At 50.2% G+C, this 12,881-nt stretch overlaps 1 protein-coding gene across 1 annotated transcript; it reads left to right on the forward strand.

Moving 5' to 3' along the window:
* Positions 1 to 808: 808 nt before the first annotated feature.
* LOC137417364 (general transcription factor II-I repeat domain-containing protein 2-like) lies at positions 809 to 2,539 on the forward strand. Its single transcript, XM_068103242.2, has 2 exons — positions 809 to 1,573; positions 1,769 to 2,539. The coding sequence occupies exons 1-2, from the start codon at positions 809 to 811 to the stop codon at positions 2,537 to 2,539; spliced, it is 1,536 nt and encodes a 511-aa protein (XP_067959343.2).
* Positions 2,540 to 12,881: the final 10,342 nt, after the last annotated feature.

Raw genomic sequence — 12,881 nt, forward strand, 5'->3', positions numbered from 1 at the left:
AAGCATGAACCTTTAAAACCGAGCTCCTCCGTCATTTTTGATCCAATCGAGGGGAAACTTCACAGATCTGTTCAGCATGTCAGTCTACTAAAATGTCTTTTTGGAATTTGCGGTAGGGCACGTGGTTTGGCAGATATCGTTAATTAAACGAAAATATATTTTTTAAATGGATATCTCTTGTTTATTCTAGAGTTCTCCTCAAGCCGCACCGCATGCCCTCAGCCTCGTCTGTGAATGTCAAAAGCGCGACACAGCACGCACTTTCGGGAGGGGTGGAGCCAAGCCGAACAACCTTTATATACACATCGATCATTGATCGTGAACCGGAAAATATAATAAATTACTGATATTTAGCGACTCGAAAGGTTCTTTATCAACGACTTATTTTGTCGTGCTTCTGCTGACCTGTCTGCAAGGTGTATAAATCGAATTCCCGAGTGCGAATCACAGGTGAGCCCGTCCTGAGGTAATTAGCGATTGGGAACGATTCAGAACCTGTGGGTAAATAACCCTTGGTAATTTCCCCAACAGTTTTCCGGACGACAGACTGCCGGTAGGGGCCATGTATTGCAGCGCAATACTCAGAATGCTTGTTTAGTTTGATTGACGGTACGGCATCCCGCTCACATTTCCCACAGGAATTGCAGTGAAGCGGTTTAGGTTCTGTAGATGATGGCAACCCCGCTAGCTAAGAAAGCTAAAGTAAAGGTTTCAGGCATTCCAGCCCTCATGGACAGAAGAGTGGTGTTTTGTTTTTCAGAAGGACCGTGCTGTGTGTAATTTATGTTTTGAAAATGTTATTTGTTGAATGTCGAGTGTTAAGCGCCATTTTGAGACAAAGCACGAGAAAACTTTCAAATATCAGGCAGACAAGGCAGAATCCATCAAACGTGCCGTGTCCAGGTATGGGAAGCAAGCCAACACCCTCAAAATCTTTGCCACTGCTAAGAACCATGCGACTGAAGCAAGCTATTGCATTGCTTATTGCATTGCAAAACACAGAAAGCCATTCACTGATGGCGAATATATTAAGGAGGCTTTTCTCTGTAGCTCAGAGGTTCTGTTTGAAGGCTTAGCAAACAAAGAGATAATCAAATCAAGAATAAAAGATATTCCCATGTCATCTGGAAGTGTTGAACGCCGCATCGAAGAAATGGCAGAAAATGTCAGTGCGCAGCAAATAGCTGGGCTAAAAGATGCTGTGGTATTTAGCATGGCACTTGACGAGAGCATGGACGTGAATGACATACCACGTTTGGCAGTCATGGCAAGATACTGTGATTCGACGGTGAGAGAGGAACTCTGCTGCTTAAAGCCAATGTCAGACACAACAAAAGGTGAGGACATAGCCAAGGTGTTTATGGAACATTTTGAGGAGCGAGAGATTGACATCAGGAAGATTTTTGCAGTGACAACAGATGGCGCCCCCGCCATGGTCGGGAAACAGAGGGGAGCTGTCAGATTAAATGAGGAAAAAGTCGGTCACCCCATCATGAAACTCCACTGCATAATACACCAAGAAAACCTCTGTGCAAAGATGTCAAATTCAGATCTAAATGAGGTTATGGCTACGGTAGTAAAGGTTATTAACTTCATAGTTAAGCGATCTGCTTGACACACCGACAGTTCCAGTCCCTGCTCGAGGAAATGGACTGCACATACAAAGATATCCCTCTCCACTCAGCGGTTAGGTGGCAAAGCTGCGGAAAAGTTTTGGAGCGGTTTGTCAGCTGCTTTTTATGCCATCAAGGCCTTCCTGGCTGAATAGGGCCAAAACTACCCAGAACTTGAGGACGAGAAGTGGCTTGTGAAACTTGTGTTTCTCACGGATATTATGGGACACCTCAACGAGCTCAATCCCCGACTGCAAGGTGCAGGGCAAACTGTTTTGGACATGTTCGACACATGGACGGCTTTTGTCGGCAAACTAGCAATCTTTTCAAGCGATGTTGCTACCTCCACTTTCCGCTACTTCAGACACGTAAGGGAGCTGTCCTCGCAGCACAGATTCAGCACCGCTGAAATATGCAAATACATGAGCGAGCTTGAGTCGGAGTTCACAACACGATTTGGGGACGTTCAGAAGTATGGACCCATGTTCTCTTTCTTGATCAAGCCAGACAGCTTTGATGGACACGAATTGGATTTATCTCTGATAGACTGGTCGGATACACAGGACGTGGAAATGCAGCTGATTGAGCTGAAGAGTTCAACACTGTGGGTGACTAAGTTTGCAGAGCTACGGAAACAACTAGAAACCACGGCAGTGCAAGATCACGAAACCTGCATCTTCACCTGCTGGACATCCGTGCCGAAGAAGTTCAGCTGTCTCCAGAACGTTGCACTGGCTTTGCTGTCAGTCTTCCGGTCAACGTACCTCTGTGAGCAGATATTCTCACACATGAAGAACGTGCTCAGCCCCTCCCGCAGTCGTTTGACAACCGACCACTCCGAAGCATGTGTGCAACTTAAAGTGACTAACTACAACCCTCAGACAATGGAGCTCAGCAAAGGAAAGCAGAGCCATGGATCACACTGACTGGTAGGCATCTGTTTATTTGTAGTACACATGGGTTTCATATGTAGCTGTTTGTCCATCTCTTTTTTCCAACTCAGATGTGGATGTTTTCATGAGGATGGCAGCATTCTTGTATAGTACTGGTATTTCTGTTTGATACACTTTATTCTCCCTTTTTGACATTTGTTCCCAATGCAATACTTTGTATATGAGTTACTGAAAGCAGTGTTTTGAAATGGGGTCCGTGCATGTAATTTGTAACCTCATTGGGGACAAATTTTAGAATGATAAAATGATCATTACAATGTCCTGATTATGATAAATGTTTCTTCAAAATGTTGTTGATATGCATGTAGCATATATGGATGGAATAAAATTCCATGTCTGTTGGAAATATTTTTTTGATGTGGTGTCATAATTAAACTTAATGTTAAACTTAATGTTGATATGGCACACTAATTAACAAGAACATTTCAAACTGGCACTTCATGTCAAAAAGGTTGCCGACCCCTGCTCTAGACTATAATTACTAGTATCATCGATATTAATGTCCTTTTTCATGTCTGAATAAACATCATCAGTAATAATTTTCAAAATAAGACTATCTGTATCCATATAAAGTAGATGAACATCATTTTAATATTTCTTCCTCAAGTTATTATAAAAGTAATCATACATTAATGACTTTGATAAATCAAGAATTGATGTTCCAATATAAATAGGTTTGTCCATTTCAATACTCTCTTTAATCAAATGGATCGCACAAAAGTTCTCAGTAAAGACCTCAGCTCTAATAAAACTCGGTCTATTAATTAATTTTGATGCTTGTTCCCAAGATGTTGCTAGTCTGATATTTTGTCTTTTCCTCACGTTCTCCATGGTCTTACCAAAGACCGCATTATTCATCAATTTATAAAAGTCTTTCTCAAAAACTGTTTTTGACTCTGTTCTTCTTTGTGTATTAAAATCAATGTACTCCTTTAGCCAATGACTTTGATTGAACTTTAGAACCCTATGGATCTTCTCTACTCTTAGACCTTCTGATAAATATTGTCGCAAATTTATTTGGTGTAGAACATAATTTTTCTTGTTATATAATGTAGTAAGTAATTTTTCTGTTGATTCACCTTTTATATCAAACGATTGTTGATAATCACTCAACCATTCTTTCTTTGGACTTTCTTTCTCACAGGCAAATGGTAGATCTTTATGTTTATTATGAAGTTCTTCAGGGTATTTAAAATCAACCTCAAAATAATAACCGACTTTAGAATCATCCAATTATTTTTGTGTGGAGATACGTACATCTTGCAAAACCTTTTTATGGTCTTCTTCCTTTACCCATTTAAGTTTTCCATAAGGAAGAGCTTGAGACATCGCCCAACCATACAGGATGTTTGCATCATAGTACATCAAGTAAGAACTCTCTTTCGTTGAATCATAATTTGGAAAATATTTGTTATTTGCTTTTGCATATCTACTCGAGCAGACTTGTGAAATTCCACCTCTTTTAGCCTTTTCAATCATCAAAAGCATATCAACATCGGTTATCAAATCCAAATCTTGTTTAGTCATTTTCAGCATCGCGCTCCAAGCCAAACCAGGCGCTGTGTAGTAGTGAGCAGGATCCAATCCATATCCAGCACGACAAACAGATCTAAAAGCCTCAAATACATCAGCCAATAAAAGCACATCAGTTTTGAGATACAAATTATGATACTCACCAAGATTCTTGATGTTATATTTTTCCCAAACATTTTGTGCGTGTACATAATCTTTATCAGATATATGACTATTATTTAATTTATTATAGAAATTTTCTTTTGAAGGAAGTTGTGTTTCAATGAATCTCTCAAATGAGTCCATATAATCATAAGGGTAAATTCCCTTTTGTGTTAATAAATCTTTATCTCAAAAATACTCAGAAAGACTTGGAAACTCTTTTAGATTTTGAACCAAGTTGGCCAATGGACTTGCCATGAATTTAAATGTATTGTTGCGGATATGGGACTTGGCCTCAATATCTGCTTGTAAATACTCCCCTATTTCCCCAATACTCCCCAACTATCCCCAATCCCCCATTCCCTAGTCCCATTGCCTGTAAATAACACTCTGTAGAACCGACCTTCCCCTTTTTCCCCCATTAAATGTCGTGCCCAGGTTCACCGCATCTCACGTAGACAACTATAGGACATCTTGCTAGTTATTCTTAGTCTATGTCAGTTAAGGACTCGTTTCCATTAATTCTGACTCTTCGTTGCACCAGAATGTGATTGTATGGCACCAGTAGTGAGTTTAGGACCTCCCCACACCTCCTCCCATCTTCCCCATGAAACAACAACTACAACAACAACTACAACAACAACTACAACAACAACTACAACAACAACTACAACAACAGAGGGGCGCGGCGCGGCGTGCGGGGAGTGTGCGTCCTCACACCGGCGTGGTTAGCCGCCATTGCCCATGCGCTCCACGGGGTTACCACGAAGGGGCTGGCTGTCAGCTCCTCGTCAGGGGCGGAGCCAGTAACCCCCCCCCGCACCCAATAAGAAGGGCGGACCGATTCCATCTGGGGCGGAGCTAACTAGCCGAGGGCGTGTCACTCCCCGCCGGATATACGCAGCGACTTACCGGACGTGACGTGAGATGCGCCCTGAGCTTGAAGAAGAGCCAGTCACCACCTCCGAGCGCTGAGTGAGCGACCTCCCCGCATCTTTGGACTGGACCGGGTCGATTTTGCCCCTGAGCCAAGGTGCACCTTGAGCCATCGAAGACCTGCCCCTCCTTGCCATCAATCCCCGTGTGAGTCAGTTTTTGTCCCGTTTATCTGTCGTCTGTCGGGGTTAAGATAAGAGTGTGTCTAAGTGCCTGCCTTTCTATGCTGTCCCTCTTGTCGTTGTAATCTGACCTTCCGCCCTAATATAACCTCCTCCGGAGGTCTTGAGAACTGAACCCTTGGTGTCGTGTCATTTTAATCCCAGCCATTGTGTCCTTTTCCTTCATTGACCTAGCATAGCGCGACTCGGCCAAGGTTCGAGTATAATCGGGTAAACGTGCAGGCGCGATCATACCAAACCGCTCGGTAAACCAACATCCACAACCGCGTCTGTAACAATTGGTGTCGAGGAGTGGAATTCGGACCTGGGACTAAATTTATTAGGCCCAAATTTTGGAACACCAATTGTACCACTAGGGTAACAATTGGTGTTGGGGAGGTAGAATTCGATCCGGAGCGCGTTTCCCGCGCGCGAAATTATAACGGCGAAATTTGATTTGTTTTACGGAAATAAAAACCCGAATTTTGAAAGTCGCGCTATGGCGGATCAAGACAGCTGGGGTCCGGTAGAGGAGAGTGAGGCAGGGTCGGTCCAGGACCAAATTGAGGGACGGGAGGAGAGCGAAGCAGGGAGGGCGGCAGGGTCGCAAAATAGCGTTGCCGTGCACGAGGTGGCCACGGCATCCACGCCCGCGACCGTAGTAGCGCCCCCGGTGGATTTGAACTTGTTTTTAATACAAATGAAGGCCCTTATGGCCCAGAATAGTGAGCAAATGAGGGCTGATAGTAAGCGATTGGGTGAGCGATTGGAGGGCCAAATAGGGGTAATAAGGGACGAAGCGAGGGCTCAGAGTGAGCAAATGGGGGTAATGGGAAACCAAATGGGGGTAATGAGGGACGAAGCGAGGGGTACCGGTGAGGGGTTAGACAACGGGATAAAAGAGGTGAAAAATGGGTTAATGGGGGTAGAAAATAGAATGGCTGCCCAGGAGAATCAGATAGAGGGAGTGAAAAATGGGTTAGAGGGGTTAGAAAACAGGATGGAAGGCAAATTGAGGGACATGAGGGACCAAGCGGAAAGGGAAGTTAACCAAATGGGGCAGCAGATAGAGGGGGTCAGAATGGGGGTAGAAACCAAACTGGATGCTCACAGGGAGGAAATGGAGCAGATGAGGGTGGCATCTGGGCAGGAGATGCAAGTGATGGGAGAGGAGATCAGAAGAGGAGTGAGTGAGGAGGTCGGAGGAGTGCGCGAGGAGGTGAGGCACTGTAAGGAGCGCATGGAGAAGGAGGTGAGAAAGGGGACTGTAAAATTGCAAAGTGGTATAGAGGAGTTGACGTTGGGAGTAGAACAACTGACAGTGGGACAAAAGGAGTTGGGGGAACAGGTAAAGAAGAACACAGCGGTAATAGAGGGGTTAAAATCGACGCAGAAGGAGATGAAAAAGGACGTAGGGGTAATTAAAAAAGAGTGTCAGACGGTACATGAGGACTTGACGAGAAAAATGAACAAAGTGGTAGAGGTGATGGAGGTTAAAGAGCGGGAGGTGCGGGAGCACATAGAAAAAAATAAAGTCGAGTTAGAGGAAGAACTTAAAGGGGCGCACGAGGAGATGAAGGAGGTGAAGCAGAAATTAGAAGAAGTGGAAGAGGGGGTGAGCGAAATTAAAAAGCGACGGAGAGAGGATAAGAAAGAGATAAAAGAGGAGGTAAAAGAATTGGTCCAAAGTCTGTGTTCGGATCGTGATGATGTGCTAATTAACCGGATGAGGGATTCGCAGGTGATGGAGGAGAAGCGAAGAGAAAGAGGACCCGGTGTAAGTGGTGACCAATATGGTCGTGCGTATGATGCGCCAGGTGATTTAATAAGCTTGGGGGTCGAGATAGACCCGGATGTTCGTGAGAGGCCAAGAGTGAGGTGTATGGCTGGTCCGGAGGGTATGGAACGAGAGGTGCGAGGTGTGGTGGAGCAAGGTTGTGGTGGTATGGAATGGGTAGCGGGTTGCGGAGGTGTGACCCATGCATCGACACCAACAGGGGTAGTTGTTGGAGGGACCGGGGAGGCACAAGAGCCCCTTGGGGGTAATGTACTGTGGGGGCCCGGCCGGTTCGGCCCCGCGCTGACCCCGCAAGGGGCGACGCACGGGGTCCGGCAGGCGGGCAACGACTCGCATACGAGGTGGTCCCACAAGGTCCCACTCGCGCCGTATGACGGCAAGAGTGATCTACGCGCGTACCTGGCGCAGTTTGACTGTGTGTGTAAGGGCAACGGTTGGGGTGAGGACGAAGGTGGAGTACACCTGATGGCCGCATTGCGCGGCGCGGCGGCGGAGGTGCTGACGGCATTACCAGCGGGTGCTCTCACCCTGCCAGCCCTCCGCGACGCCCTAATTAATCGATTCGGCATAGAACAGCAGAGCGAGCTTGTTAAAGCTCAGCTCGCGCTGCGAAAGCGCAAGCCCCAGGAAGCCATCGGGGAACTTGCCCACGACATTCGCCGCGCAGTGGGGATCGCACATGCTAGCATGGCAGCGGATTCCCGGGAAAGCCTGGCACTGGACCATTTTATCCAGGCCCTCCCGGATATTGAGCTCCGGCAACAGCTCGCCATGTGGCGCCCGCAGACTCTGAGCCAGGCGGCTGACGCTGCGGCCCGTTGGGAAGCAGCGAGGCCCCTGGCCCGGGGGGGCGAGCGTCTCGCAATGGCGGTCCGCCAGGTGGGACCCCCGATGGAGGGCGGACCCCTTAGGGGGCCCGCCCCCGACGTGGGTCCTGACCTGGCGGGCATGGTCCGGAGGCTGGTGGACCAGCGCCTGGCGGGACCTGGACCATGGCAGGCGGCCCCGGAGGTGGCCCGCGGTGGACCACGAGCGGGTAATCCAATTCGGACCTACAGGGGGGGAAATTTGGAATTCCGGAGGCAAGCACCTTATCAGGTGAGGTGCTATATCTGCAACCGTCTGGGTCACCTGGCGCGGCACTGTCGAGCCGCGCGCCGGGATGATCCCCGGCGGTTGAGGTCCTCAACTCCGCCCAGGGGGGAGCGGGTTAGCCGACCCCAGACACCCCCCCCCGCCAGACCCCGGGAAACTAGAAGGTGTCGGGCACGTAGGGCGGTGTTCGGCAGCAGAGGATGGAGGAGAGCCCTCATTGACGCGACAGGTCATTTATTGTGGCCAAATTGGAACCGGTAGCCTGACAATTAGATGCAAAATTGCCGGCGTGGGGATAGACGCCGTAGTGGACACAGGAGCTAGCGCCACGATCATCAGCCCTGTGGTCCTTGATTCGAGCGCAGGTGGCTGGGATAAGATCCAGCGCCTGCAAAATTATAGTTTGCAGCTTGCTACCGGGGTAACGGCCCCGATCATAGGGCGTGGTTCTGTGACCCTCAAGTTAGGGTCGGTAAGGAGGGAGATAGATGTTTGGGTGGCGGAGGTGTGCGACCCATGTTTAATAGGGTTGGATTTGTTGACTGCCAGCGGTTGTAAAATCGACTTGTGCCGGGGGATCCTGCAGGTGGGAGTAGAAGAGCTGCCGTTAGGGGGAGTGAGCACGGCCGAGAGAGCGGAGCTGGAGGCTTCCGAGGCCGTGACCATCCCCCCAAGGGCCGAGGCGATAGTGCCGGCCCGGTGGGCAGCTCGCCCAACATGGCAGGAGTCCTGCGGCCTGGTCGAACCGGTGGCAGCGCAGTCCATACCGGGTTTAATCGTGGGCCGCACCCTTGTAAAAACGGACGGACCGGTAGTGGCCGTCCGAGTAATAAATATGAGTACAGAACCACGCACTATAGTAAGGGGCACGAGGGTAGCTGGCTGCACCCCAGTTGAGGAAGTCGCGACAGTGAGGGGCGAGAACGTCCAGCCGAGCCGACCCCGGGGGGAGCCTTCAATAACAAGTAGGAATTGGCCCGATCCCATTTGCGAGATGGTAAATCGTAGTAGCGTAGAGTTGGGAGGTACCCAGAGGGAGGCCTTACACAAACTGGTTGGGTCCCATTTGGACCTCTTCTCCCTGTCCACCGAGGATATTGGACGTACGGGCCTGGTGAAACATCAGATCCACACCGGTGAGGCCCGGCCTATTCGTCAGGCCGCCCGACGGCTCCCTTGGAGCAAGAGGGCGGAAGCTGACGAGCAGGTTGAAAAAATGCTCGACGCAGGCGTGATCGAGCCCTCGGGAAGTCCTTGGATGTCACCTGTTGTGCTGGTCAAAAAGAAGGATGGGACCACGCGGTTCTGCGTGGACTATCGCCAGCTAAACAACGTGACACTCAAGGACTCGTATCCCCTGCCAAGAATTGATGACACCCTCGATGCTGTTGCAGGCTCAAATTGGTTCTCGACTTTGGACCTCAAGAGTGGGTATTGGCAGGTGGAAATGGATAGGGCAGGGAAGGAGAAAACGGCATTTTCCACAGGTAAGGAGCTGTATCAGTTTACTGTGATGCCGTTTGGTTTGTGTAACGCCCCCGCCACCTTTGAAAGATTGATGGAGCATGTACTAGGCGGCATGCCATGGCAGTCATGCCTGGTGTACCTGGATGACGTCCTGGTACATGCCCAAACGTTCCCCCAGGCAGTAGCTAATTTGGACCAGGTGTTCGGGTGCCTCAGACAGGCAGGGTTGAAGCTGAACCCGAGTAAGTGCACTTTGTTTGCAAGAGAGGTGGCCTATCTAGGTCACGTGATCGGCCGCGAGGGAGTAAAAACGGACCCAGACAAAATTAAAGCGGTAGAGGAGTGGCCCGCACCACGTACCATCAAAGAGGTGCGGGGATTTTTTGGACTCTGCTCCTACTACCGGCGCTTTGTGGCGAAATTTGCGGAGTTGGCCCGTCCCCTCCACCGGCTTACGGAGAAGGGGACGCGATTTAATTGGACACGGGAGTGCCACGAGGCCTTCCAAAAATTGAAGGGGTGTCTGACATCCGCACCCCTTCTAGCTTACCCCACTAGCGACGGGGCATTTACCCTGGACACGGATGCGAGCCAGGAAGGATTGGGCGCAGTTTTGTCTCAGACACAGGAGGGCGTGGAGAGAGTGATTGGTTACTATAGTCGGGCCTTAAGTAGGCCCGAGCGAAATTATTGCGTCACTCGCAAAGAGTTATTGGCCATGCTGGCTGCCATGAACCATTTTCACCCGTACCTGTACGGGCGGAAATTTTTGGTTAGAACTGACCATTCCTCCTTGCAATGGCTCCTTCGGTTCAAGGAACAGGAGGGCCAAATTGCAAGGTGGTTGGAAAAGTTGCAGCAGTACGATTTTGATGTGGCCCATAGGGCCGGGAAGGCCCATGGTAATGCGGACGCACTCTCTCGGCGTCCTTGTCTGGGGGAAAACTGTAAATTTTGTGCGAGACACGAGGAGAGGGAGCAATTGGGCGATTCTGCCCCGATTCTCGTCGTCCGGGCAACCCGGGTGAGAGGGCCAATTTTGCCACTAACCGCGGACGAGGAATTCGGAACTTTGGCATGGAGCACGGCCCAGCAGGAGGATCCTGTCCTGGGGCCAGTGTTCAATTGGGTCAAATTGGGGCAAAGACCAAAGGGGGAAGAGGTCACCCCCCTCAGGGCACAAACAAAGGCATATTTGGCTCAGTGGAAAACTCTGGAATTGAAGGATAACATCTTGTATCGCAAGTGGGTGGAGGTTCCCTCTGATATAACTTCCTGGCTGGTGGTAGTCCCAAACAAATTTAAGACCGATATATTGCAACAGGTGCATGGTACCCGCCCCGGCGGCCATTTGGGCAGGACAAAGACAACATCGAGGGTACGCCGGAGGTTTTATTGGGTGAATATGGGGCGCGACATACAGGACTGGTGTCGGAGATGCGACGCCTGTACTGCCAAAAAGGGACCAGCACGGAGGATGAGGGCCCCCCTTCAATTACACCAGGTGGGGGCCCCCCTAGAGCGGGTGGCCATGGATATCCTAGGCCCACTACCCCGCACCCGCCTAGGTAATAAGTACATCCTCGTTGTGATGGACTACTTCACCAAGTGGCCGGAGGCCTACGCCCTCCCCAACCAAGAAGCAGGGGTGGTAGCGCAGGCCTTCGTGGAAGGATTTGTGTGCCGGCATGGGATTCCACAGGAGTTGCACACCGACCAGGGACGAAATTTTGAGAGCAAATTGCTAAAAGATGTGTGCAGTCTCCTGTCAATTCGGAAAACCAGAACAACGCCTTTAAGACCTCAATCTGACGGGATGGTGGAAAGATTTAACCGAACTCTAATCCAACAACTGGCACTGTTCACCGCCACCCGTCAGGATGACTGGGACGAACATCTCCCTTATTTGCTTATGGCCTACCGAACCAGCCAGCACGGGGCCACCGCATGCAGTCCAGCGTTGCTTATGTATGGGCGGGAGTTACGGGCTCCCGCCGACTTGCTATGCGGTCCCGTGCCAGACACAGTGGTTAACCCGCCGAGGGAGGGGTACGCACGTCACCTAGAGGAAGGCATGGAGCTAGTCCATGCCTTCGCCCGCCGCCAACTCCATCTGGCGGGGGAAAAGATGAAGCGCAGGTACGACGACCGGAGCCAGGGGAGTCAATACGCTCCGGGGATGAAGATTTGGTTCTTTAATCCCCGGAGGCGGAAGGGAAGGTGCCCAAAGCTCACCTCCCCCTGGCAAGGCCCAGGAGTCGTCCTGTCGCAAATCTGTGACGTGGTCATTAAGATCAAAATGGGGCCACGAGCCCTCCCTCGGATCGTCCACGCCGACCGGATAAGACCTTACACCGGCGAGCAGGCGCCCCCGTGGATTGCCTCGGCTTTAGATGCCGAGGCGGGACCCAGTACCTCTGAATAAAGGGGGCTTATTAGTGCCAGAGGACTGGGGGATTAAGGAGCGATGGGCCCGGTGGGTAAGGGTGGCATCCCTGCCACCCTTCCCATGTGGGGCAAAGGAGCAATAGCTTATGGGGTGTATGGCAGTGAAAACTAGCCCGGGTGGGTTAGGTTATATTGTAGGGATCTAGCGAAGATGACATTAGGTGACGATAAGGTTTAGTTAGTGACTGATACCTGTAGTGGGGACGCAGGTAGATTAGTATGGATGATAATGACGGGGGAGCGCAATAGTTTAAAGGGACGACTGGGAAGCGCAAGTTTCAGAGGGGAGTAGTTAGATGAGATGATGCCGTGTGTGTGAGAATTGGACAGGTGTGATTGCACAGGTGTGCAATTGAACAGGTGTGATTGCACAGGTGTGCAACTGGACAGGTGTGTGGAGCAGTGTGTGAGTAGTGAGTGTTGTGGATCAGCGCGAATGCGCTTGGGGAGAGAAGGGTGCAGGTGGCACCAGGTGTGAGAGCACAGGTGTGCAAGTACAGGTGTGTGGAGAGAGTTGGAGTAAGTGGTACGGAGTGGTGTGCATGGTGCGAAGGTGTGGATGGGGGAAGAGTGGACCCCTTTCATGAGTACCCGGGGCGGGTAGTGTAAGTGTTAGGTAGAGGGTACAGGTAAATTGTGGTTGGATATTGGCATCTGTGGTGCGGGTGACAGAATGGTGTTGTGGATGGGTGCATTAGTGTTGTGGAAATGGCTGGGCGTGTAGCCTGTTAGTGTG

This window comes from Myxine glutinosa, chromosome 2 (assembly GCF_964187855.1).
Source record: "Myxine glutinosa chromosome 2, kmMyxGlut1.1, whole genome shotgun sequence".
Taxonomy (NCBI): Eukaryota; Metazoa; Chordata; class Myxini; order Myxiniformes; family Myxinidae; genus Myxine; species Myxine glutinosa.

Excerpts from the sequence above, each read along its gene's own strand:
- LOC137417364 (XM_068103242.2), top strand. The coding sequence starts at position 809 with ATGTCGAGTGTTAAGCGCCATTTTGAGACAAAGCACGAGAAAACTTTC. Across the intron at positions 1,574-1,768 it reads TAAATGAGGTTATGGCTACG|GGCCAAAACTACCCAGAACT; the intron begins GTAGTAAAGGTT and ends CTGGCTGAATAG.